General features: G+C 48.7%; 1 protein-coding gene across 6 annotated transcripts in view; it reads left to right on the top strand.

Annotated features, from left to right (window-relative positions):
• Positions 1 to 25,076, top strand: part of FOXM1 (forkhead box M1) — a 293,555-nt gene that overhangs the window by 253,442 nt on the left and 15,037 nt on the right. For all 6 annotated transcript variants that reach the window (XM_069628502.1, XM_069628504.1, XM_069628501.1 and 3 more), the window contains one exon: positions 8,869 to 9,066. In XM_069628502.1, coding sequence (XP_069484603.1) covers positions 8,869 to 9,066 — 198 coding nt within the window. The remainder of the gene's footprint in view (positions 1 to 8,868; positions 9,067 to 25,076) is intronic.

Raw genomic sequence — 25,076 nt, 5'->3', positions numbered from 1 at the left:
TATTAATATCGAATTAGAAGTTGCCTGTTTTATGAAATGGTGACTACTGAGATTACACCATTATACAGCCACAAGTATGTCATTTATTGCCCCTTTGGTGGGCATTGACCCAATCGAGAACAAAGTTGGTGTGTATTAGCATTCTGGTTTGGGTGTACCCACCAAAACCATGTTTGCTCCAACCTCGAAGGAACACTAATCCTCCACATGAGTTCCCCTGGGACATGGTGCTTCAAAGACTGTACCATTACAAAAGCATACAGCCCCCTCCTCCCCAACCCAGGGTGCACATTACTGGCAGCTTTTTTGAAGTAGGCAGAGATTTTTGGTATAACCCTTCAGTCCACGGAAGGATCTCGCCCGGTTTCATTTTGCTAGTGCTCCCATACGTCTGTCTTCCCTCCCCACCTTGCTGCAGGCAAGTCAGTCTGGGTTTGACAGCAGGCATAGGACACTGTCACAGCTATGTGGATTTGACCCTTAGCAGGCTCGCTTTGGAACATTCTGCTGTAGCATTTTGCCTATATGTGTTGGGGGGGGGGGGGGGGGGGGTGAGGGAGTGGAGGGAACAACCTCCTCTTTGGACACAAAGATTCACTGGAGCTCTGTTAGGGTACAGTCTGCTTTAAAATCCTCTGCCAGAGCTGAAGACAGAGCTCCAAGAAAGAGGAAGCCGCTTCTCGCTAACCACTCCAGGATGTATGTGGGATAACCAGATGGCTTGACGAAGTCTGCTGCAACAGAGACAGAATAGCCTGGGCCATCTTCACTGGAAGAGCCAGAACCATGCAAGTGCTCACTAAAGCTTCCTGCTTGGGAAGGGCAGAGGAAAGGACTCCCATTGTCCCTCTGAGCCTGGATCGGGTTTCCTGACAGCCACAGAACCAAGGGAGTGACCCCGGACTCTGCCTAGATCTTAATTGAACCACCCTGCACACCTTAGACACATCTCCACTTCTGCAAGGGAACCACTGAGGTAATCTTCGATCTCAATGCTTGATTGCCTCTGCATCTGAATTTTGCTTGATTGCTCACTCGGCCATGTGCATTTAAGACATGCAAGGTTTTTTAGCATCCCCAAATTGATAGAGCCTGCCTTATTACCAACTTCATGGAGCTCCAATCAGTCACTACTGGAATACCCCAATGCTGATTTCAGTCCACCAATCCCTTCTACTGTCAAAGACCAGTCTCCACGTCTGTTTACCAGAGGCTGCATGATCTGCCACCACCTGTGGGTCCCAGTGTAAAGCAGTTGCGACTGTCTAAAACCCACTGCATTGCTGGAGCTTCCAGGCTGTGCCATGGCCTGGCACTGAAAAGCTTGGGTTGATGCTGCCACTAAGATAAACTAAAGGTATTTGAAGAGGCCAGGTCCCTGGTCTGTCTTACTTGTCCCACGGGACTTTTAAGCCCCTTCTCAGCATTTTCAAAGACCTCTCGATAAACTTGACATTTAGCTGTTCAAATCCTTGCCTGAGAACACCAGTTTTCTAGCCCAGAATGCCACTTACTGTAATGTTTGCTTTCTGTGTCGTCCTTTACAGGGTTGGGCCAGTAGTGTTTTTTTTTTATTATTTTTATATTAGTTTGTGATTCTTTTGTTAGTTCGATGGAACTTTGGTTGGATATTGCTTTATTTTGGTACCCCTGTACTATTGATTCTGTACAGCTCGCACCCATTCTAAGTGTAGCCTGCTGTCGACACACATTACCAAAAGTGAGAGGTATACCTGTCTGCTATGCTTTTTTAATCTTTACTTTGGATCACTGCTGGGTTAGTAGTAGTGTGTGTGGCTGGGTAGGTGCTATAACCACTACTTATCCCTCTACAGCTGCAGAGTCCGCTAGAATGGATTTGTCATAATCTCCTGCAGGATAATAAATAATTCCAAGTCTGATTTCTCAGACATTTTATTGCTCAGGCATCCAACTGTGCTCCATCCCCTCCTTACTTGCAGAAAACGCCCTACCTTTAGAAGCACCCATCACCCTCTACCAACAGTCCTATACCCACCCCCGGGCCCACTGAACATTAGATACATGATCCCCTCACAATTGACCATGCTGGCTAATAGTGAAGGGAGTTATGGTAGTCTCACCTGAGAAATGTGTGCATCCCTGGAAATAAACTGAGCATCAATGTAAGGTGCTATATTAAATGAAAGATTGGCATGTGGAGGAGATGTGATTCAGTTACACATTGCTGACTGGTGCCAGAATAGCTGTACTTGTCTCTCGGCTTCCTTACTTGACTGGTTTGATCTTGCACACATTTTGTATGTGCTTCCATTACCTAATCTACTGTCCCAAGTAAAAACAAAATGACTTTAGTGCACATTCATGAGCAACTGTAACCTTCATGTCCAGGCATTACGTCAACATAACCTAGCTTTTCTGGTAGGGTGTTGTCGGACCTGCACAGGGAGCCCAGTCTTTAACACTGATACAGGTTAAACCACTTCTCCAGCATGGGGTCTGGCATGGATTCACATGCTCATGAATATTCCCCCCCCTCGTCAGGCCGGGAATCCTCGGTATAGAAAAAAAAAATCAATATCAGTTTCGTTTCTGATCTGTCTTTCTTAGTAGTAACCAATCACTGGTCTCTGGGTCATACTGCCCCCAGCCAATGAGTGCCCTCTCCCTAAGCCCCGCCTCTGGCAGCCATCCTAAGATTTTTACCGCACGTTCAAGTGTTGGAGTCCTCGTGCTGTAGCTCTCGAGCTTTTGCTGCGTTTTTGCGCTTTTTCAGGAGTTTTTTTCTCTATTTTCGGTTAAATAGAGCCTCAAGCTCCACCGTTTCTACATCCGATCAACGGGGATCCGTTTCGGAGTTTTCTACGCCCCCTCAAGGGTGAAGTTTTCGTCGAGTTACGCTTTTGGAGAATTCCAGAAGTTCCGAGGCCTACCCCGGACATGGCCCAGGAGAAAGGAAGCTCGACGCCCGGGAAGCTGTTCACGACCTGCCCTGGATGCCAGCTTCAGAATGTTTTCAAGGAGGACAAGCATTCGTTATGCCTCTGTCTCCATGAGGACAAGACGCACACGGAGAAGGACTGTGCGTTTTGTGGGAACATGTCGGAGCGGACCATGAAGGATCGCCACCTCCGTCTCGCCAACTGGCTGGAAGGGAAGAGCCCGTCGGGCGAGAAGAAGAAAAAGAAGTCAGAGCGGTCTTCTAAGTCCTGTGAGGGCGCCCCGGTGACGGGGGCCCAACAAAAGGCTAAGCACCGCGAGTCTGGGAGTGCCGAACGGTCAGGCTCCTTGGCTGCCAGGCAGGGCGCATCCTCCCCGGCGCCATCAACCACGAGCCAACGCTCTGGCTCGGGTAAGAGGAAGTCCGAGAACCCGGCGAAGCTTCTGGAGAGGCCCCGGTCGATCTCGAAGATTCTGGCAGAGGGGGAACGAGGCTCGGACCCTCCCCCCAAGGTGAAGGCCCTAGGTGTCCAGAAGGTGACAATGGCCTTAATTCACCCTGCTAAGACCTCGATTGAGGATGTCGCCGCGGCCCTGGCTCAGTCTGTGGAGGCTACAGCAGTGGAGGCGCCCTCGGGACCCAGAGTCTCCCTGCCACCGCAGAGGGAGTCGTCTTTCAGGCCCATTGAGAAGACCCCCACGAAGTCCTTGTTGGAAAAGGTGGGGGAGGGGCTGGTGGCCATCGTGGATACGGACACGACCTCTGAAGAAGAGCTCATTGAAGTCGTGGAAGAGGCCCAGCCCATCGGGAGGGATCCCGACTAGGGCGACGACGAGAGCGACGGTGTCGCCGACAAGGCTCCTCGAGCCCTCGCGCCCGTCGTTTCTGGCGCTGCAGGACACTTCGGCGGCCATTTTGTCAGCGATTCAGTCCTTATACTCGGAGATGAGGACAAGGTTGCCCCCTTCCCCCGACGGAGGTACCTGAGCCAGACCCGACAGGGGAACCGGAGCCAGGACCTTCGGAAAGTCCACCGCATAAGAGGACGCAGCATCCTACGCCACCTCTGCGGCCTGCTCTGCCTTCCCCCGGTCTACTAAGACAGGTACAGATGACGATGGAGGCGACGACGGGACATGTCCCCCGTCGCCCCCTGCTCGGGCGCCCCCGCCCGACGAGATTGGATCCTTTCATGCCATGATTTCCAGGGCATCCGAGCTTTTCCAGCTCTGCCCAGAAGAGAAGAAGAAAGAAGGGTTCCTTTACCAACGGCGCGAGGCTAAAAGGAAGACGGTCCTCGCCGTACCGCTTCTTGATGACATCTGGGATGAGGGGCTCGCCCTCCTCAAGAACCGCCACGGCGCCGGCAAAGAGGGACCGGTACGAGAAGAAGTACCGGGTCCCCGACGCTGCCCCCTTGTGCCTTCGGGCACAACCTACCCTGGATTCGGTCGTCTCAGTGGCGGCAAAGAAGAAAGCTGGGAGGGGGGGCGGTGGGCATCGGCCTCGACATCAACTTACCCGCCGGATGGCGAGGGTAGGAAGTTGGACACGATGGGACGACGGATCGTCTCATCCGCAGCGACGACTATCAAGGCGGCCAACACCCTGGCTATCGTAGCCCGCTACGACAGGGAGTTGTGGTTCAAAATCGCCCCTCTGTTAGACTTCCTTCTGGACGCCAAAAGGGCTGAGGCCCTTGAAATCCTACAGGAGGGTGAGATTGCTTTGGACCACGCCATCACGGTGGCAACGGACATCGCTGACACCGGTTTCCGTCAGTTGGGCAACAGCGTTTGCTTGAGACGACGAGGATGGCTCAAGGCCACGGATTTCCGCCAGGACGTACAAGCCAAGGTTTTGGACATGCCCTTCGACGGGAACAACCTGTTTGGGAAGGCGGTTGATGAGTCCCTTCAGGCCATCAAGACAGAAAGCGACTGCCCGGGCACTGGGAGTGCTCCAACGACGACGGCCGTCCTTTCGGAGCTCCAAAGGCAGACAAGGTGCCTCCAAGGGATCCGGCAGTGGCTCCTCCACGTACCGCCAAGCGGCAAGATCTTTGTCCCAGGAAGCCTACAGGGGACGCGGCAAGCCAGGTGGTGCCCGTCGTCGACAGGGAGGTCAAGGAGGCAAGGCGCCCTCCAAACAAGATTGAACCGACCATGGGGTCGGGCCCCCGCCGAAGCACCCTGGTGGGAGGCCGGCTAGCGAGGTTCGTCAGCGTGTGGGAGTCCATCTCCACCGACCGTTGGGTGCTGGATGCCCTGGCCCAAGGGCACGCCCTCGAGTTTCAGAAGTGCCCTCGCGTTCCACTCGTGGCCAGGAAGGAAAATCACGTCCCTCAACTACTGTTGGAAGTAAGGGCGATGCTCAAGAAGGGTGCCATCGAGCTCGTCCCAAATAGGCTTCGGGGCTCCGGAGTTTTACTCTAGGTACTTCCTCATAAAAAAGAAGACAGGAGGATTGCGCCCCATCCTGGACCTACGACGACTGAACAAGTACATCAAGGTGCAGAAGTTCCGTATGGTCACCCTCCAGCACGTGCTGTGACAGCTGGAGCAGGGCGATTTCCTGTTGTCGGACTTGGAGGATGCGTACTTCCACATCCCCATTCTAAAAAGACACCGAAAGTTCCTCAGGTTCGTGGTCCAAGGGCGGCACTACCAGTTCAAGGCCCTCCCGTTCGGATTGAAGTCTGCACCCAGGGTGTTCACCAAGTGCCTCGCACCGGTGGCGGCGCGGCTGCGCCTACAGGGGAATCCCCTACCCCTACCTGGACGAGGGAGCTCGCCGTGGAGCACACTGCGAAGACCGTCAGCTGCTCACGGTCCTGGGATTCTCCAACTTTCCAAAATCCCACCTGGTTCCGTCGCAAGTTGCCCTGTTTCTGGGAGCCGAGCTCGACACAGTGGCGCGGCTGGCCTCGCCGTCGGAGGAAAGGACCAGGACCATTCTGGGCAAGGTGCAGCGTCTGCTGGCCACGGACATGGCCAGGGTAAGATCGATCAAGTCCCTCGGGATGATGTCGTCCTGCGCCTATGGTGCGCCTTGCAGGCTTCAGATGCGCCCCTTACAAGAGTTCCTCGACGCCCGCTGGGTCCAGTCGACGGGCAGCTTCGAGGACAGGATCCCTCTCCGAGATGTTCCGTCAGGCGATCCGGTGGTGGGGTACCCGCTCCCATCTGTCGGCGGGCACAGACTTTCAGATCCCAGCTCACCAGGTGACGGTGACGACGGGCGCCTCCCTGGAAGGTTGGGGAGCGCAGTCCAGAGATCTTCACGCGAGAGGCCTTTGGCGCCCGGAGGAGAAGTCACTCCACATCAACATTTTGGAGCTCCGCGCAGTGTTCTGGGCCCTCTGGTCCTTTCTCCCGTCCCTCAAGGGCAAGGGCACAATGTTCTACATCCGGAAGCAGGGCGGACCCAGGTCCCCGGCCCTATCCAAGGAAGCCCAGGATCTGGGGCATTGGGCCGTCGCCCAACGGATGTTTCTGGTGCCTCTTCATCTGGCAGGAATAAAAAACACGATCGCCGACTCACTCAGCAGGGAGCTGCGCTCGTGCCACGAGTGGGAACTATGTCAGGATCAAGTGGATCGACTCTTCCGATGATGGGGCAAACCCCAAATCGATCTCTTCGCGACGGCGACGAATTCCAAGTGCCGGAGGTTCGCCAGCAGGTTCCCCCAGCCGAGGAGCATGGGCGATGCTTTCTCGTTCACCTGGGACGGCCTATTTCTTCATGCGTTCCCTCCGCTGCAGTTGCTGCTCCGGCTCCTCAACCAGCTCAAGAGGTCCCGATGCAGGATGATCCTCGTCGCACCGGCGTGGCCGAGACAGATCTGGTTCCCGGACCTTCTGGACTTGTCAACGTCCACACCAGTCAAGCTGCCGACAGACGCAGACCTCTCCAGAGAAGGAGGCGCCATTCTTCACCACAACCCGGAGTCGCTGAACTTGCAGGCCTGGCTCCTGCAGCACTAGAGTTTGGAGGGTACGACATCCCGGCCGACTGCAGAGAGGTTCTTGCAAAGGCCAGGGCGTCCTCAACTCTCGTGCTACGGACCTAAATGGAAGAGGTTCTCTCTCTGGTGCCGTGCACAGAAGATTAACCCTCTGTGGATTACGGCCCCTCAAGTACTGCCGTACCTACTGTCGCCGGCCAAAGCTGGACTGGCTCACGCCTCCATCAAAATACCTCTGGCTGCAATCGCCCGATATACCAGGACTGCGGGACGGGCGTCCTTGCGGTCTCATCGCCTGGTGAAAGAATTCATGAAGGGACTATTCCGATCATTTCCGCCGGTGAAGGCTCCTTCCCCGGCGTGGGAGCTTAATGTGGTGCTGACCAGGCTCATGGAGGCCCCATTCGAGCCTATGCATTTGGCGCCTCTGAAGTTCCTGTCATAGACAGCTTTCCTCGTGGCCATCACCTCCGCACGACGAGTGGGAGAGATCCAGGCCCTATCTTGCAAGCCTCCCTGCTTGACTTTTCATGACACGAGGGTGGTGCTGAGGACGCACCCCTCCTTCATGCCCAAGGTGCCGTCAGACTTCCACCTCAACGAGCCCTTGGTGTTGTCAGTTTTCTTCCCGTCGCCTTCGTTGCCAGCCGAGAGGACTTTGCACTCGCTGGATGTAGCTGGAACGCTGAAGTTCTACGTGGACCGCACGAAGAGTTTTCGGAAGAAGTCGCAGCTGTTTGTGAACTTTGGGACTGTGAATCAAGGGAAGGCTCTCTCGAAGACTTCCATTTCCAGATGGCTCTCCGGCTGCATCATGCAATGTCACCGGTTGGCGAACCGACCGCTGCCCGGCCCTCCGAGAGCCCATTCGACCAGAGCGATCGCTGCTACCACAGCGTTCCTGTCTGGTGTGCCCCTGCTAGACATCTGCAGGGCTGCGACGTGGAGGCCGACGCACACCTTCACAAGATTCTACTGCTTCGATCGGGACTCCAGGGTCGGCCAAGCAGTGCTGTGCAACCTGTTCGCCTAAGGTGAGCCTGGTGAGGAGGTAAGAGATGCTTAATGTTGAGCCTTTTGCCACCTCCCGTGGTTGTGCATGTGTGTACTGCTATGTATTCTCTTATTCATGAGCATGTGAATCCATTCCAGACCCCATGCTGGAGAAGGAACAAGTTACTTACCTGTAACTGTTGTACTCCAGCATGGGTCTGCCATGGATTCACATGCAAACCCTCCCGCCTACCCCTCTGCGGCTCTTCACTTGGTCATACTGCCACTTTACCTGCTACCAAATCTGAGGATGGCTGCCAGAGGCGGGTCTTAGGGAGAGGGCAGTCATTGGCTGGGGGCAGTATGACCCAGAGACCAGTGATTGGTTACTACTAAGAAAGACAGATCAGAAACGAAACTGATTTTTTTTTTTCTATACTGAGGATTCCCGGCCTGACGACGTGGAATATTCATGAGCATGTGAATCCATGCCAGACCCATGCTGGAGAACAGTTAAAGGTAAGTAACTTGTTCCTTGCCATTTGTTAATTGGCTAAAATTCAAGTAATACAAGCTTTGCTTCCACCTGGCATGTGCTCCTTTTAACCTTACAATGCAAATTTGACCAGCATGAAAAATTGCCCACATTGTCCCATTCCCTACACACTTGGTTCTGTGATCAGGATATATTTTGCACCCCTTGAGTATCAAAACTGGGTATGAAGTAAATAAAGGACACTGAAATGTTTGTTTTTTTGTAACACATTTGGTCTGAGAAAATATAACCAGACAAAACAAAAATCAAGCACATTTACTATATATAGATATATATATATCTATCAACCCATTCTTGTCCCAATATTACCCCATCAAACGTGTACACCTATGATTTGGTTACACTACTTTGAAGCACTAGCATAGACTCGATGTGCAAAGATTTTGAAGGTTACTTTAGGATTCACCTAAACGTGGCTTTCATTTGATTTAGGCAACTGTGCATGGTGGAAATGGCTCCCCCTTTTTGCCGATTCAGTCTTCTCTGGAGATCCCTATAGCCAAAAGTGAAGAGCTGCCGTCTGCGGTCATAAAGGAGGAAGAGGAGGATGAGAATCCATTTTCCTGCTCCAAAGAGAAGATCTCCTATACTGCTCTCAAGTCCCCAGCATGGAAAATGCCAGACATGCAGGTAATATAAACATTGTCGCCATTTCCTGATCATGATTCTGAGAAAATACTTGTCTGCTTTCATTACCTAGAGGATGGTACTTTGCTTTAACTCTATAATAAATATTGCAGGGCTCTATTTGAATAAAGCGTACTTACTCTGACCGCATCACAGCACTTTCAGGGAGTGTATACATTGGGGTGTTGGTGGCTGCACAGAGCTGAAAATTAGGCTGAATTCAGACTATTTGCGTGTTGCAAAATATTGTATATTGGTCATCTGCAGAACTTGCCTGTGTGGGCCTTGACGGTAGTGGGAATAAGGGAAGTGGGTTATGTAGGGATCAGCCCTGCAGTTGTAAAACATTTTATCCCAAAGCATTTGTCTCGCCAGGTGCAGACCCTTACAGTTTGAAACGTTGATAATGTGGTATCTTGTGGCATCGTAGGGCAACAGACCATTTCATGGGTAGTTGTTGCAATACTTTAACAAAACTACTTTTGCCACTTTGGGTGCAATATCAAACTAATCTCCAGTCTTTAGTGCAAGAAATACAGCTTTATTTGTGCTTCGCACCTGTGGGGGAGATTTCTGCACAGCCTCGTGTGAGGGCTGTGTAGTAATTAACTAGAGGTGGGTGCTATGGTAGTTTTTGTACCACCTTCTGTGGGCTCTCTAGGTGCCTAACACACCTGTGAAGAAGGGGAAGCCAAACCTCTTAGGGTAAGTAACATGGACAGAGCAACAAGCTTTAACTCTCATTTAGGGACAGTAGACTGATACAAAGGTACCATTTGTCAGCACAGCTCTAGTAAATAAACCACACTGATCTACTGAAAAATATATGCTTTAGTTTACACACCGCTTTATCGGGTCCAAACTAAGTACTTCAGAAAAAGGGCGTGATTGGGAGCAGAACTGTAACCATTCTAGATGATTCCAAATTCTGTTATACTTCATTGAATAAAACATCCACTCTGAATTGGATTACATACATCTGGTTGAGCGAGACTTGACAAACTAATTCCAGCATGCGTTTTGTCCAGCTGCTCTACATGAACATTTACAAAAAACTGCAGGTCATAGTGTTGGTGATTAACACTATCAATAAACCCCAGGTGATAAAGGATCCTCATTAATTTTTGATAGTTTTTAGGGGAGCATGTTGACTATCTGCCGCTGTGGTGTATTTTTACTGTCTAAGGAAATGGAAAACTCTAGTTTGCCTTAGGCAAAAATAAATCCTAAAACAAACTTTAAAAAATTAAGTCAAAGCCCGTCTCCAACTCAACAAACGAGCTGGACAAGACTTGAGACAAGACTCGAGACACTTGAACTCATCAGACGAGACATAAATTACCAGAGAAACTGATATAACACAAACGAAAAATGACAAAACTGAGGCAATCTAAGCAGAGCTTATTTAGGTCTAATAAACTACAACGGATGTAGGGAATGGCAAAGACAAATTGTTGACCAGTAGCTGAACAAGCAAAGGTGAGCTGTGGATTCTACAAAAGCTAAAGTGCCTAGATATCCGGGTGATGCTTCAGACTGTGGTACTAACAATACTTTCAGGATTTTAGCGGGCAATATCGCACAGCCAGCAACTATTCTCCCAAATATGCACATTACAGGTAAACTCTAAATTTGCAAACTATGGTTCAACTAATGTCATTAAGGTGGCTTTATTGCCAGAAGATGGTGCCCCACTTAACTGTTCCAAATCATTAGCATGACTATACTTAATTCCTACACAAGGGTCCATGAAGGAAAAGAGAGAGTACGGTTAGGAAAGATGTTTTCTTTTTGCAGCTTTCCCTTCATTGACATCAATGGATACACCAAAATGTCTCTGACTTAGGGGTTGAATAATGCCTTTTTTTACTTTCCCTGTCTTGATTAGCTTGTCTGTTTTTGAGTTGTTGGTTTGGCCCCAAGTTTACCAGTGCAAAGCAACACTTTTATGTTTCGTGGGTACCCTAAGAAATTGGTTCAACATTCAAGGAAAAGAGTGCGTTACACCAATCGTGATGCCTTACTTACTGTTAAATCTAAAAATGTACACAAAGAGCAGATAGTGTGTGTCTCCACCTTCTGCCAGTATAGTGATCCCATCAAAGCTATTATTTTGAAGAACTGGAGGATTCTTAACTCAACTGGCTTACAGAAACCTATTTGCTTTCAAAAAAAGCAAAAATTTGGGACAAACTTACATGGGCTAATGGACTACCCCTACGACACAATTTGGTTACAGATCTTAATCTCAACCCAGTAAGAGGTCACTATCCGTGTGCCTCATGTGCAGCCTGTACAGTTTCTAAAAAAAAAAGAAATTCTAATAAGAGTTGGGAATTACGCACCTTTACTATCTGCAGAAGTAAGAATGTTGTGTATGCTATCCAATGCCCTTTTCAATTGCTGGATGTGGGCCAAACCTCAAGAGAGGTCCACGTGCGCATTTACTAACATCGTTCTAAAATTAGAACGCGCACATTCACTGCACCATTAGTTTCTCGTTTTGCTGAAATGGGCCATGATATAGAAACACTAACCTGGTTCTGTATTGAAAAAAATCTTTGCTAATGGGTCTGTGCAAACAGCCAATAAATTGGCCTATAAAGAACAAATGTGGATCTTTAATTTAAAGACCCTCCACAAAGGCCTCAACACATTGGAATCCTGGAATTTCAATTGCAGTTAGAACCATGTAAACATGGTGCGCTTTTTTGAATTAGCTTTTTTGAATTTATCCTATTCTTTCTTTCATTTTAGCGAAAGGTGCGTCTGTAAGTTGGCAACCCATTCATTCATTTCGCAGCCCAGCTTCATTTTATTCAGGTAGTTTTCTATAATGTTGCATAAAAGATCTTTTCTGTGATGCCGTGAAGCCGTCACAGCCGTTGCAGTATTTACTCAAGTCATGTGTGCGCTTCAGCCGCCAGTTGCACATAGAGCACGTCATCTCGTTCGGTTATTTCTGTCGATTTGTGACAGTGCGCAGGCGTAGCGTTCTGCCCGTATCCACTATAGCACGCATACTAGACAAAGCTGGAGCATTAATCTCTGTACGATTTGCAGTTTACGTGAGTTTCTTTTAATTCTGTTATTGGTTTGTCCGGTTTGTGGACATTTTTATGTGCCATTTCAGCCTTTTTCACGTACAGTCTGACATGGCGACTCATTTCCAGCATTCAAGTCAGTCGGGTTTCTCTTGGTGCAGCGCAAGGCTTTTGAACGCCCCACACGTAGAGTTCCCGTTATTAGCGCGGCATGTCTTGGCCAGTAGTTCACCAGTCAGGCTTTCTATTTATGACGCAAGTATTTCCTCAATCTGCATAGGTCACTTATTAAGTGGCTTTTTGAGAGTTCTTTCAGGTTGTGACATCTACGATGAGGGTGCCAAGGGTCGCTTATCGGTTTTTCTTGCTTCTGTATTTCAGACAGCAACTTTGCACAATTATGGACAACAGGTTCTACACCTCACTTGATTAAGTGTCAAATCCTTGACACTGACAGTCCATTTACAGACTTTACACTGGCCTGGCCGAATTGCAGGTGAGCCTTCCCACAGCACGTGTGGCATGCAGCTGCTCGCCAGCTTGGGTGCCTTTTTGTTCTTGTTGTATAATTATCCTTCCTTCATTTAATTAGGTCCTGTGAACCCATCCAGTTCATTTTGGTTCCATTGAGCGTGGTTATCTAATTTATAACTTGGATATAGTGGCTTACATACACAAGGTCAGTTCCTGCCCTCGGCACCACTGTGTAGCTCGGATGGCACCCTTGGCCTTCGGTGGCGCATGCACTTTTCAAATTTTGATTCAGCGTCACCATGGGTTTCTGTCCTCTACCACCAAGCACGGTTTCTCTTGTCTAGGTCTCACTAACCTTTCGCTCTGGTAATAAACTCTGAGGATTGGGTACGTCTTTATTTGGCCTAATAGACATCCATTCTCTCAAACGTGGGCTTTTTTTCACCTATATATTTTAATTGTGCAGGTAGCATGTGGTGAAGGCGCTAATGTTGGAGCTAGTTTCATGACAGGTCACTGCCTCACATTTATGCAGCTATGTCCCTGTCTTGCAATATGGTTACATGTTCCTCCTGATGAAGACGTTGACAAAACCAGCATTCCACGTCGAAACTGGTCGAACATTTCAAAGGGATGTGATCTTTTTAATCTTGATGTTTAGATCCACCTTTGCGATAGATTTTATGTAATAAGTTCCTTTACTGTCTTTAAAACACAAGAAATAAGTCTGTGGGGATAACTTATAAATCCCTCTTAATGTTTTTGGTATTTTTTTTAGCAATTGTATGTATGATTGACACTGTGTGTTGAGTAATGGTTGAATGTTGCACTGTGAATGTAAAGTGTGCTTGACTTTGTTAGCTATTTTAGGCAAATCCATGCTGTCCTATGTTATATAATGAAGTGTTATGATCCAGTGTGTAGATTTCTCTTCCGTTTTTCAGTTTTATAGAGCAGTAAAACCGACATTGTGGCAAGAAGATGAGGCAGTAAAGCATCCAGAATGGGTAGATAGTGCAGGTAGAGGGTAGTTGGTTAAAGTTTTTGTCAAAGAGCCAGTTCTTAACTTTGGTTCTGAAGGTCTCATTCAGATGGTGAGCGGTAGAGAGTTCCAACATTTTGCAGCAAGAACTGGGAAACTCGCTCCACCCACTCTTTTATTTGAATCTTGGGATGGTGTGGCAGTGCGAGTAAGGAGTTCTAGTCAGTTTGGGTGATGTTTGGTGAATTTACCAGATAGATACTTAGGGGCAGAATTAGATGAGCATTTATGGGTGATGACTAAGGTATGGAGGAAGATGCTGTCGTGCACCGGGAGCCAGCGGGTGTTCTGTCTGCAGCTAGATATATGGATGGATCTAGATATACTTAGCACTGATCTTAAGGCGTTGTTTTGTAAGACTTGAACTCTATTGAGGTTCAGTTCAGAAGAGCCTAGGTAGACTGTGCTGCAATAATCCATCTTGGATAGCACAAAGGCCCTGGCGAGCGTGGTGAAGCTATTGGGTGACAGAAATGCTTTGCAAGCATTGATCAGTTTGTTTGTATAGGCAGTCGATGCAGTGGCGCTCACTTGTTTCTTGAGTGAGGGTGGAGTCAAGGTACACTCCCAGCGTTTTGGTGAAGCCCTTCCCCTCTGGACTGATTTCCAAAAGACCCTAGTCGGTGCTTCCACTCTTGAGCCAAACTTACCTTCTGGAGACTGCAAAGGTGTCCTGGGATGGTCATGTATGTTTGCCAGCTCCGTTCAGGGCATCTGCTGTGCTTCTGTTGCTGTTCCGCGTTTCACCTTGGAACGCTGCAGGTCTCCAGTTTGTGGCCCAAGAAAAGTCCTGCAGTTGCTGCTGTCCAGCTAAAGGGCCTTCCAGGAGTGGTTTCTTTTGTCCTCACCGTCACCTGGCGCCCCTTGATGTGGTGATCTCGGCTGCTGCCTGCTTCGTTCTGGGGGGGTTCACTGTTGTGGTCTGCATGTTGGGGGGGGGGGGGGGTCTGGGTTGTCCAGCTCCCCAGCATTGTGAACGGTCTTGCCAGAGGTCAGAGCTGCTGCTTAACCAGACCCAATTCATATGCTGAAAACTAACACTGCAGTGTGACCCTGGATCCCCTTCAAACGAATCCGCAATAGAAGTGAGCCCAGAGAATCTCATAACACTAGGGATAGTTTTTTGTGGAATTTGTGTAAATGGAGGGGTGTGGTGGGGGTAAGCCTGCATAGCTGTTTCCGCCCCTCCTGTTTACAGCTGTGTATTCTGTTCCTCATGCAACAAGAAATCCTGAAGAGGTTCAGGTTTTTCAGAGGTGGCCAAGGTGTCTGGTATGTGGATCTGCACAACCTTAGTTGCGGGGTGTGTGCTGGAAGATACCACTACTCCCTTAGCTGTGAATGCAGGAATCAAGCAATCTATTTTCAGCACCCGAGGGATCTCGAGCTTCTCGTATGGCTTCAGTACACCAAAGGTGTCAGGAACATGATTCATCTGATGAGATTGTGATGGTTGGTGCAACGGGAAAGGGAATAATGAACACTACTGCCATAAGTGGCTTTGTTTTTGGCAGATCGTGGTATCGGCAGCAGACTGGCCACGAATGCAGAAGGGTCGAGGGTCACTGCTGAATTTTGCACTGTCGCTTGTGAAGCAATGTCTGCAAGTCTGTATGGCGAGCGGTTACCTACCTGCATTAATGGTCATGCACAGACCATATTCAGTTTTTGCAGGGGCTGGTGATCCGTTACTTGCCTGCATTATACTCCCAGGAAGAGTGGCTCCTGAAGCTTGTTTTGGCCCAGCAGTTGGCTACACCTTTTGTGCCTATGGATAGCTGGGATTTTGTTTAACATTGAAAATCGCGTTTTTGATATTGATATGTTATTTGTATTGTTCTCATTCACGTGTTTCGGAGCGTGACGAGGCAACGGAGGGTAACCAGGGAGAACACAATACAATGATCTTACTAGGCCCAGTGACATTGAGAACGCGCAAGTGCAGCAGAGTGGGAAGGGGGGGTAGTGGTACGTGCTGTGCATAGGATTGAAAAACTGCAACAAATGGTAGTGCAGCCAGCAAGTGCTAGGTTTAAGGCACAGACAGGGGGTGTCTGATAAGTGCAAGGTAGGGGGGTAGGGAAGTGATTGCCATGAATCTGGTCCTGTGGTGTCAGTTAACAGGCCATAAACTGTCTTTACCTAGGACAAAGTGATAATTCGGGTGCCGCTGTCTTTTTTTATTTTAAAGTTCATTCACATCTACCCGATTTCACAACTCGGAGGATACACTGGTTCTATCCTAGGTGGAGGGTTTTGAGCCATTGTATCGCCGGGTCCAGTGAATAACTGACCGCCAGCTGCTTGTTTAACCATGAACACAAGACTGAAAGTCAGACAATATCCAGTTGGATTGGTCTTTGCATTGCGCTTTGATGTGAGCCTGTACATGCATTTTTCCTGGAGGTTGCAGGGGCGGATCTTGCAGCACATTCCTCCTCTGGGGTGTGGGGGTGCTACAGCTGCCAGACCAGACATGTTAGGGAGATTCTTGCAATCGTCTAACCTAATGGTGGAGCAGTGTGTTGCCCCAAATGAAAGACCAGACTCTCCAATGGTAGCTGTAGCAGAGCAGTCGGGCTTAACCTCGGGAGGGATGAAGGCTGTCGGGGAGGTATAATTAGTCCCAACGGACACCACACAAGAACACCCCACTCTGTAAAAAATATACACTTTATTATGTAGTCGCTCGTAAAATATTTTTGATGGGAGAAAATAAGCACTCGGGTAACAGAACACATTGCAGAGTGTCGATCCTTAACGTAAAATGTAGGCCTCATAGATGGAGGCTTTCAGAAGTAAGTTGTTGAGAGGTACCCCCCCCCCCAACCATATTACATACATCACTGGTGTGGGGGGGGGGGTTAGAGGGAGGTGGGATCAAAATCCCAAGGTACCAAACAGAATTTAGTGCAGGCTTTCTATTACTTTCTGCATCAAGTATTCTACTTAACACATATAGCGCAGCATAGGGCTAAGAGGTTAAGCACAGGATAGCGCAATGGCCAGCACAGCTAGGAGGGCTACCGAAGTCCAGGATATCGTAAAGATATAGTCCCGAAGGACGTAGTACACCTCAAGGAGAGAAACGGTATCAACACACAAGAATACAATTTATAACCTATGAATGAGTCTAATGTACAGAATTAAAAGTCCCTATTACCTATGGGGAAGTCTCTAAAGATCCGGGGCTTGTTGGGGAAACTCCGGGGACCTTAGGAAAAATAAAGCACAGTACAGGGGAGTACCTTGCAGTGTCCGTTTTGAGTTCCGGTGTTGAGAAGAGAGGCCCATAGGAAACAATAGGCAAACACTAGGTAAGTCTTTCTTTCCACAGGTACCGAGGAGACAATGGCTGACACCAGTGGAGACTCAGAAGAAGAGATCCATTAGAGGGTTCAAGACCCAGCAGTCCCAGGAGCAAAAGCAGAGCACTATTCGGGCCCCTATGCAGAACCCAGTGACCATGGGGACCCCCTGAGAGGGAGTATTGGGAATAACCCAGGGCGCCAGAGGTAAGTACTTGCAGTAGTTGTCTCCAGAAATCTGGTTCCCAGAAGAAACACTGTAACGAGCAGCTTCTTTCTAAAGTGTGAAATGAAGGTTCTGGTCACCCAGGAACTGGCACCTTGAGCCGAGTACCCCAACGGCACAAAAGGAAAAACAATCTTACTTCGGTGGGGGGGGGGATCCCACTATCCAGAAGTGAAATCCGCAAAGGAGATGGCTCCAAGAGGATGGAGGAGCCTGCACATGGTAGCCCCCAGTGGCTAAAAAAACAGTGGCCAGGAAATGTTCCCTGAAGCAGGTCCACAGTGGTGGCGACCAGAGATGAACCAGGAAAGCAAATCTGATGAGTTTGGGGAGTCCAAACACCTTTTCTGGTGGCGGCAGCTTCCAAAATTAAAGTGGGATGCCGCACAGCAGTAAAACAGATGAGCAGGATAAGGAAATCACGCAAAGGGCACCCAGTAGCCAAGGGTCCAAACCAGAGCTATTCCCAGGCCACTGCATCCAGCTACTATGGCCAGAAAAGGGTCTACAAATGCAGCAACAGTGAGAAACTGCTGACCTGCGTATCCTCCCAAAATCCAATCCAGCAGTTCTGAGCTCAGGAACATGGTTCCCCTATAATATTCCTTCACTCACAGGTGCTGGCTTCTGTCAGCCCACCAATCCCATTGGGTTATTTAAAACAAAGGTATTGGTGGCCAGCCAATCAGATTGTCCTCAAACTTGCAAAGACTCGAGGCCACGCATCCCACAGGAAGTTTAATGGCCTGGCCAGGTACTGGTCTGACCCAGTCAAACACCTTGGAGGCTGCCATCTTGGGTTCACAAAGATCCTATGTGGCAAAAACGTCAATTCAGGCATGCCTTGTGGTTTCCCCTGAACAAAGGAAGCCCACTAAACAAATTGTGCAAAGAGTAAGACTTGACCCCACTGGCTACCATAAATGCACATTGGGCTTCTAATGCGGTAAATCGACTTGCACCACTAGTGAAGCCAAAACTAAATATTAGCTGCCACCAGCATACACCCTTAAACCAAGGTAGGGTGATTAAATCACCCTAGGACCGAAATGGGGTGCCTGAGCGGCACCACTGGGATTGGACACCTTATGGGTGACCCAATACGGTATACCTTAAGTAAAGAAAAAAGGATGTAGTGGTAGGGGGACTTTAGCAGATGTCCCTCTGACCACCAAAGTAAAAAAAATAGATGTGGGATAAAAGGAGTAGGGGGTCCCATAAAATAGGCCTGCAGGACCCCGAAAATGGATTTCATCCCTAACACCATGACACAGGCCCAGTGGCAGAGGTGTGTGTTTGGGTTGTGGCACATTCCAACAAGGGTTGGGTGGCTACAGCTGCTGCACTGAGAGGGGTTCCTAGCCAGGAAATCTGCACGACTGCCATATGGTGAACGCTTTACTTCATACTATTTGTAGGGTGCAACCAGGAGGCCCGGGGACATACGGGCACAAAAGCCTATTAGGTTGAAAAGCCGTAAGGATATGTGGCAACAGCAGCAACTGCTCTATTTAAATAAGTACGTTTTATGTTTGCTCTTAAAGATCTCTACTGTAGGGCAATTTCTTAACGCTGTGGGGAGGGCGTTCCACCCAAAATGCGCTTTTTTTTTTTTTTTAAACTAACTCCAAAGAGTTTTTTGGTCTGCAACTTTTTGTCATTATTTGATCGCAAGCTGCGGACCACTTGATTGGTTTTAAGTCTTTTGGCTATATAAGCCGGGAAATGGTTTGTCAACGATTTGTGAATAATAACCAGTAGTCTAAAGTCAATTCTCTCTGCGATCGGCAACCAGTGTAGTTTTCTCCTTAACTCTGACACATGCTCAAACTTTCGTAAGCCCATAATTGCTCTAATGGTGCTATGCTGCACCACTTGGAGTTTTGCTAGCTCGGTTTTACCCACTCCAATAAGGAGGGAGCCGCAATAGTCGATTTTAGATTATAGCTCTGGCAATGGTGTCACAACCCTTCTGGGATGTGTGCAAGCAGCCTATAGTAGGCTGATGCCGACACCAGGCCATTAATGTGATCTGACATACTCCGTGTCTGATCGCATGTTACGCCTAGGATTTTTATTTTATCTTGTATCAGGGATATTACAATCTGCAACTTTGCATGGCGATTCTGTCTTAATTCAAATGCTAGGGCCTAGGCCTTGTATTACAGATCTTTCAAACAACGCACCTTTTGGTTGATCTTATTCTTCCTGATGCATCGAAGGCTCCTCCATAACTGCAATCCTTGACAAGTCGTTCAAAGATAAAGCATCTGCAGAGGTGATGAATCCTTTCGAAGAACAATTGCATAGCTTTTAAGGTGACTGATTCTGATGGATACGTTGTCTCCTGCAGATTACTTATTTGCCCGCTCTACCCTGTAGCGCTAGGTCTGATGTGGTGGGAAGTATCTGAGGATTGGTTGGGCTTGGGTGGGTATTGCTAGTTCCGACCTGCAATGTGTTGCTTTTGGGGATGTGCAAGTACTTATTTGCATACTGTGGCTTTGTGTGGTACCACCAGCTGCTGTTTGAATATTAGATTTTCTTTTTAAGTGTGGCCCTACAGATCAAGGGTGCATTGGCAAGCATTACTCCCTAAAAATAGATAAATATTCACAAAAAAGAAAAGTAGAGCAAAAATACTCCCCAACATGAAACAGACCAGGTGAACCTTGAGCCCCTGCTTTCATCCACACAGCTCTGTGGATATGTTTGGACCAGTAGTACCACAGGAAGGGACTACTGTTCTCCAGCATGGGGTCTGGCATGGATTCGCATGCCCATGAATATTCCCAGTCAGGCTGGGAATCCTTGGTTAAAGAAGAAACGGTTTCACTTACAAACTGTATTTCTGCTCTAAACCAATTGCTGTACTCTGGGTTTACTGCCCCCCGGCCAATGACTGCCCTCTCCCTAAGCCCCTCTGGCAGCCATCTTCAGATTGTTACCGCGTGTGTTGGGAGTCCTTGAGTTGTGCTCTGTGATTTATTTTTTTTTGGTGCTTTTTCGAGAACTTTTTGTCGGAGCTTGTGTGCTCTTCTCTCCATCGGCCGACAAGCGGGGCTCTGTTTGTTGGTGAATTCCAGCGCCCCTCAAGGGCTAGGATCGTTGAGTTTTCATCCAAGTTTCCAAAAGGCCATCGGGCCTACCCTACGCCTCCGGCCATAATGCAGGAGGAGGAAAGTCCCCTCTTCAAGCTCTGCTCCAGATGCAGAAACGTGTTTGTGAAGGACAACCACCTTCAATACCTGTAATGTATACACCCGAAAAGAGGATGCTGAGGCCGGCTGAGACTTCTCAGGGTGCAAAAAGGGGGGTGATGAGGTCCCAGGCCGGCCACAGGCTGTACCCCAAGACATGGATGTTTCTTCCTCGGACGAGGGGGACCAGGAGTCTGTACACACGAGAACTTTGGGGACAACGGCACAGGGCCTAGTAGGCCTACCGCCCGACTTCGCCGACAGATGCATGTCTGGGCATTCTTTCAACCGTATACATGTTGGTGTCAGAAATCCAAAAAAGAATGCTGCAGGTCCCTGCCCAGCTGCCCCCCCTCCTCCATGAGCCTCCTGAGAAAAAGAGGAAGCGCCAGCCAATGCTGCCGCATCAATATCCACGCCCGTGCCAGGAGCCCCTCCACCCACCTGAGGGACACGGACACAATGATATTGTTACGAGTGGATCGCCGCACCAGAGGGCATCTCCATCGGATGAGGTGGGGTTGGTTCATGCTATGGTTGCCAGAGCTGCCAAGCTCGTTCAGCTGACTACCAGAGGCGCGAGGCCAAGACGGAGACCATCATGGCGGTGACCCTCCTGGACGACGTGGGAGGAAGGCCTGGCCCTATTGAAGAATCCTTCCCTGGCCAACCTGGATAGGCTAGAGAAAAAGTACTGGGTGCCGGAGTCCGCACCAAAGTGCCTACGGTTGCAACCGTCGTCGGACTTGGTTGTGTCGGTGGCTGCTAGGAAGAGATAGTCTAACCCCTCCTCATCACCCTTGGTCCCTCCAGACAGCGAGGGGAAGAAGTTGGATGCCATGGGGAGAAAGGTAATCTACTCCGCTGCATCGACCGTCAAGGCAGCCAACGCACTGGCGATCCTGGCCAGGTACAACAGGGAACTGTGGTACAAACTGGCCCTGATTCTGGTGTTCCTGCCTGCAACAAGCAAATGGAGGTGATTGCACTCCTCCAGGAGAGGAAGTGGCTTCGGACCATGCCATCACGGTGGTCCTGGACATTGCTGACACTGGTTTCTGACAGATGGGGAGGGGGGGGGGCAGTGTCTGCCTCTGTCGTCAAGGCTGGCTGAAGCCCACCAATTTCCACCAAGAGATCCAGACAAGGGTGCTGGACATGCACTTCAAACATAACTTTTTGGGGCAAGCCATCAAGATGGATACGGAGACAGCTAGTTCCCTGGGTACTCCGTACATGTTCTCTCATGTAGAGACTCCTTTAAGAAAGGCACTGTCTGGAAGCAAAAGCCAGATGGTAAGCAGCGAAATTGGGCACATTCAGTCCTCCTTTGTCAGTTGGCAGCAGAGGATTTCACAGCTTCAGGAAAGGAGGTTTAGTTTCAATATCGTCCCATGCTTCTTAATCTGGGAACAAAGGAATCCTACTTGAGAATATAGTTGATTTTGGTCACGCTGTTCATGTTCAGAGCATTAACCTTCCTCCACAAGTTAAGGAGTTTCCAACTCTCTAGGTCAGACTTAACATTTATCACAATAGTCTTAAGCTGTATGCCCAGGTAATTCGGCATGGACACCAGTGGAACCCAACTCTAATGTCCAATTCATGCAAACCTTTGGGACTGCATGGCTTCAGCCTTCTGCCACTCTTTATAAGCACTGTGTGTGCCCTTTACACCGCCTTAATTACAAATAAGCATTGGCAAAGCCAAGTGTATTGATTTATGTAAGATTGGGTGTTTGTCAGGCACTGCTGTTAGATGCGCAGGTACTCCCACCATTTTGCAGGCGCTTCCGTCATGGCCAGTTAATGTGCCTGGTTAGTGCCTTTTCCATGCCTACACAAAAGTCCAAACTGTTTGCATTGTCAGTGCTTGTCATACAGGCCAGCAGCATCGGCCTCTTAATAGGGAAGGAATTATTTTCTATCTCTAGGCAATGATGCATCTGTGCATGCATGTTCAGTTTGTATTTTGTGAGTTTAACTAAGATGTAATTGAAGGTACTCTTGTTTCTTCGAACTTACTCCTGTCTTTAGCAAATCAGGAAGCACTTTAATAAATGATGTAGCTTTGCCTGTTTACATCCTTTCACTTGATGAATTCTCGAATTGGGTTTGCTGTGTTCAAGAGCACATATTAAACTGCCATTAAGATATTCTTGTCCGTTCACATTTCTTCTAACTTAATGTAGCACCCTTACCATCTAAATACCCTTTGGAGTCAGGGGGTAAGGGGGAGGGTGTGAACTGTTGCACAATATATTTTGTGGATACAAGTCTTTACTTGGATTCAGTTCTTAATAAACCAGGCACTTTCATTTCCATTCGTGTGACACCGTAGTTTCTGAAATTGCAATGAATGTTGCCTTGTGTGCTGTCACACCGCCAAATAACATGCAATGAATGTCAACCCGTTTTTATGATTCTTACATAAAAATAGTCGTTTTCAGACCGGTCACTTGTCTAAATATAGATTAAAGAGCGAGATCTCCTGGGAGAGGATTGGGGCTACCTTGGTCCTCGGAACATTATGCTCACAGAGGACATGACTGTGTTGTAGATTCTTTAATGGTGGTATTTATTTTTGGGGAGGCGCTTGCTTTAAAGTTTGGCACTTGCCATTTAATGGGTGTTAAAGAGGGTTTTCGAGAAACTGCTTTGAGGGGTTCTGGGAAGCCAACCTAAAGGTCCCATGAGTTTGCACTCAAGTCTTTGGCCAAACTATCAAAGGTAAAGTGACCTTGTGGTCTGGCTTACACAGGTAGGGATTAGGGACACCGAAAGGGGTTACTACCACTTTATATTTGAGCTGCCTTGTGGTGTGCATATATGTGCTAAATTAGTTGGTAAAGGTTTAGAAGTAGTTTCACAAGACCTATAAGGGTATTTATTGAGAGCAGGCCTTGCTTCAAGAAGCAAAGGAGCGCTATACAATCGGGGGTAGAACATGGTGAGGATAGCAGAGAACCGAGGGAGTGTGGCGTTAACAGGGGAGTTGGACTATTTGTCAGCAAAGGGTCTACAAGCAACCAGGGGAGGAAACCGTGGAGAGCACACCACCCGGTCTCAGGTTGGTGGGGGGGTGGGAGGGAAAGTAGGGAGCCCTTCCTTAAAGAGAAGGGTCTTAAGCGCCTTCCTGAACTGTAGAAGTAAGGGAAGGAGTCTGATGTAGACAGAAGGCGGTTTCATAGTCTTTACGTGTAGATGGAGAAGGCATATATTCTGTTTTTTTTATTTCCTGCACCGGCAGAGTTCAAGTCTGCAAATGTTGTAACTTCTGGTGGATCTCTGATTTCTGTAGATGCTGAGTTTCTTAATGAAGTAGCTTGGTGACTTCTGGGTGACAGCTTTGTTGATGTAGCAGGTCTTGAAGATATGGGCTTTCAGTGGAAGTCAGTGCAGTTTAATGCGGGTCAGGCTGATATGGTAAAATTTGTAGCCCTTTGAGTCGCGCTGCAGCATGCAGGACCTTTCTCGGGGGTTCCAGGGTAGTCACAAGTCTGCCCTTTTAAACGGGCATTGCCACCATTCAAGAGGGAGAGGACCAAGATTTGCACAGTAGATCTGAAGTTGTTTTGGTGCAGAAATGCCTTCATATGCCTTAGCGAATACAAGCCCATGTTAAAATGCAAGAAGAGCAATTTAGAAGTCCATTCCTTTCCTTCAATCTGTTCAAGGGAGTTGATTTATCAAGCAGGTTTCTGTTCATAACCATTGTAGAAAGTTCCCATCCAGCCCCCTAGCTAGGGGATAAGTAGTGGGGTAGCCTGTGACCATTTAACTCCTGACCCAGGGTTCAGCCCCTGTGGCCCAGTGAGGTTGCCTTTATGCTCAAGGCAAATGCAGTTGGATAGTTGTGTTTAAAGAGAGACTTGACCATCAAACTCCAATTTGTGAAACCAGCAACACTTGGGAAATGAGTAAAATGTGAGGAAATGGGCTGTATGTGGATGTAGTGAATGAAGGCTGTGACTTGGAGGCATCCTCTGCCTATTGGGGTCAGACCCTTGCAGAGACCTATGAACCGGGTGAAGACTGCTACATTTCAGTTCCAGCAGCACAGGAGGACCCATTGAGAACTGCGAAAGGGAGCAGACATTGGTATGACCCAGGACAGGATCGATAGACTCATCAGCATTGCAGTCATGCTTGGTCTTCCACCAAAACCTTCTTTGATGTGGAACTGCAGCTAGGAGGTTGCTGCGTCCTGAGACCTCGCCAATTTTGGGAGGGGTGGGGGGGAGGCACCTCTGCAAGGTTGCTGCCCAGCTCCTGGTTGGGGAAGGCCAAATGGAGACTTGACTGTGAACAAGTTATGTATGAACATTGGGACTTGCCACTGCTTGACCCTGCCAGTTCAGAGTGGCATAGCCACTTCCTTAAGGTCTACTCAGTTGATTTAAAGGAAGAGTTCTGAGCTGCAATAGTTGACTTAGCCAATCACTTCAGCACTCCCATGTCTCTAGTGGTCCATTGCCTGCAGTACGGTGGATGATCGCCAATAGCTTCAGGTGCTCTTTTTATCCAGAATTTGGGTTTGGTGCTGTCAAGTCCACCTGTGGAAGGAACCTTCAACATTCAAAGAGGTGGGGGGAGTGGCCAACTGGGCGCACACAATCACCTCATATTCTGCCAAGTAACAGGACATACCCTGGCTGAGTGTGCATAAACAGTGCTGAGATCCAGGTTGTTACTTTACCCAGGCATCTAACAAGGTGC

The sequence above is a fragment of the Ambystoma mexicanum genome, chromosome 12, assembly GCF_040938575.1.
Source record: "Ambystoma mexicanum isolate Mex_15411 chromosome 12, UKY_AmexF1_1, whole genome shotgun sequence".
Lineage (NCBI taxonomy): Eukaryota > Metazoa > Chordata > Amphibia > Caudata > Ambystomatidae > Ambystoma > Ambystoma mexicanum.
Note: the sequence above shows the minus strand (reverse complement) of the source record. Positions and strands in the feature narration are given on the sequence as shown.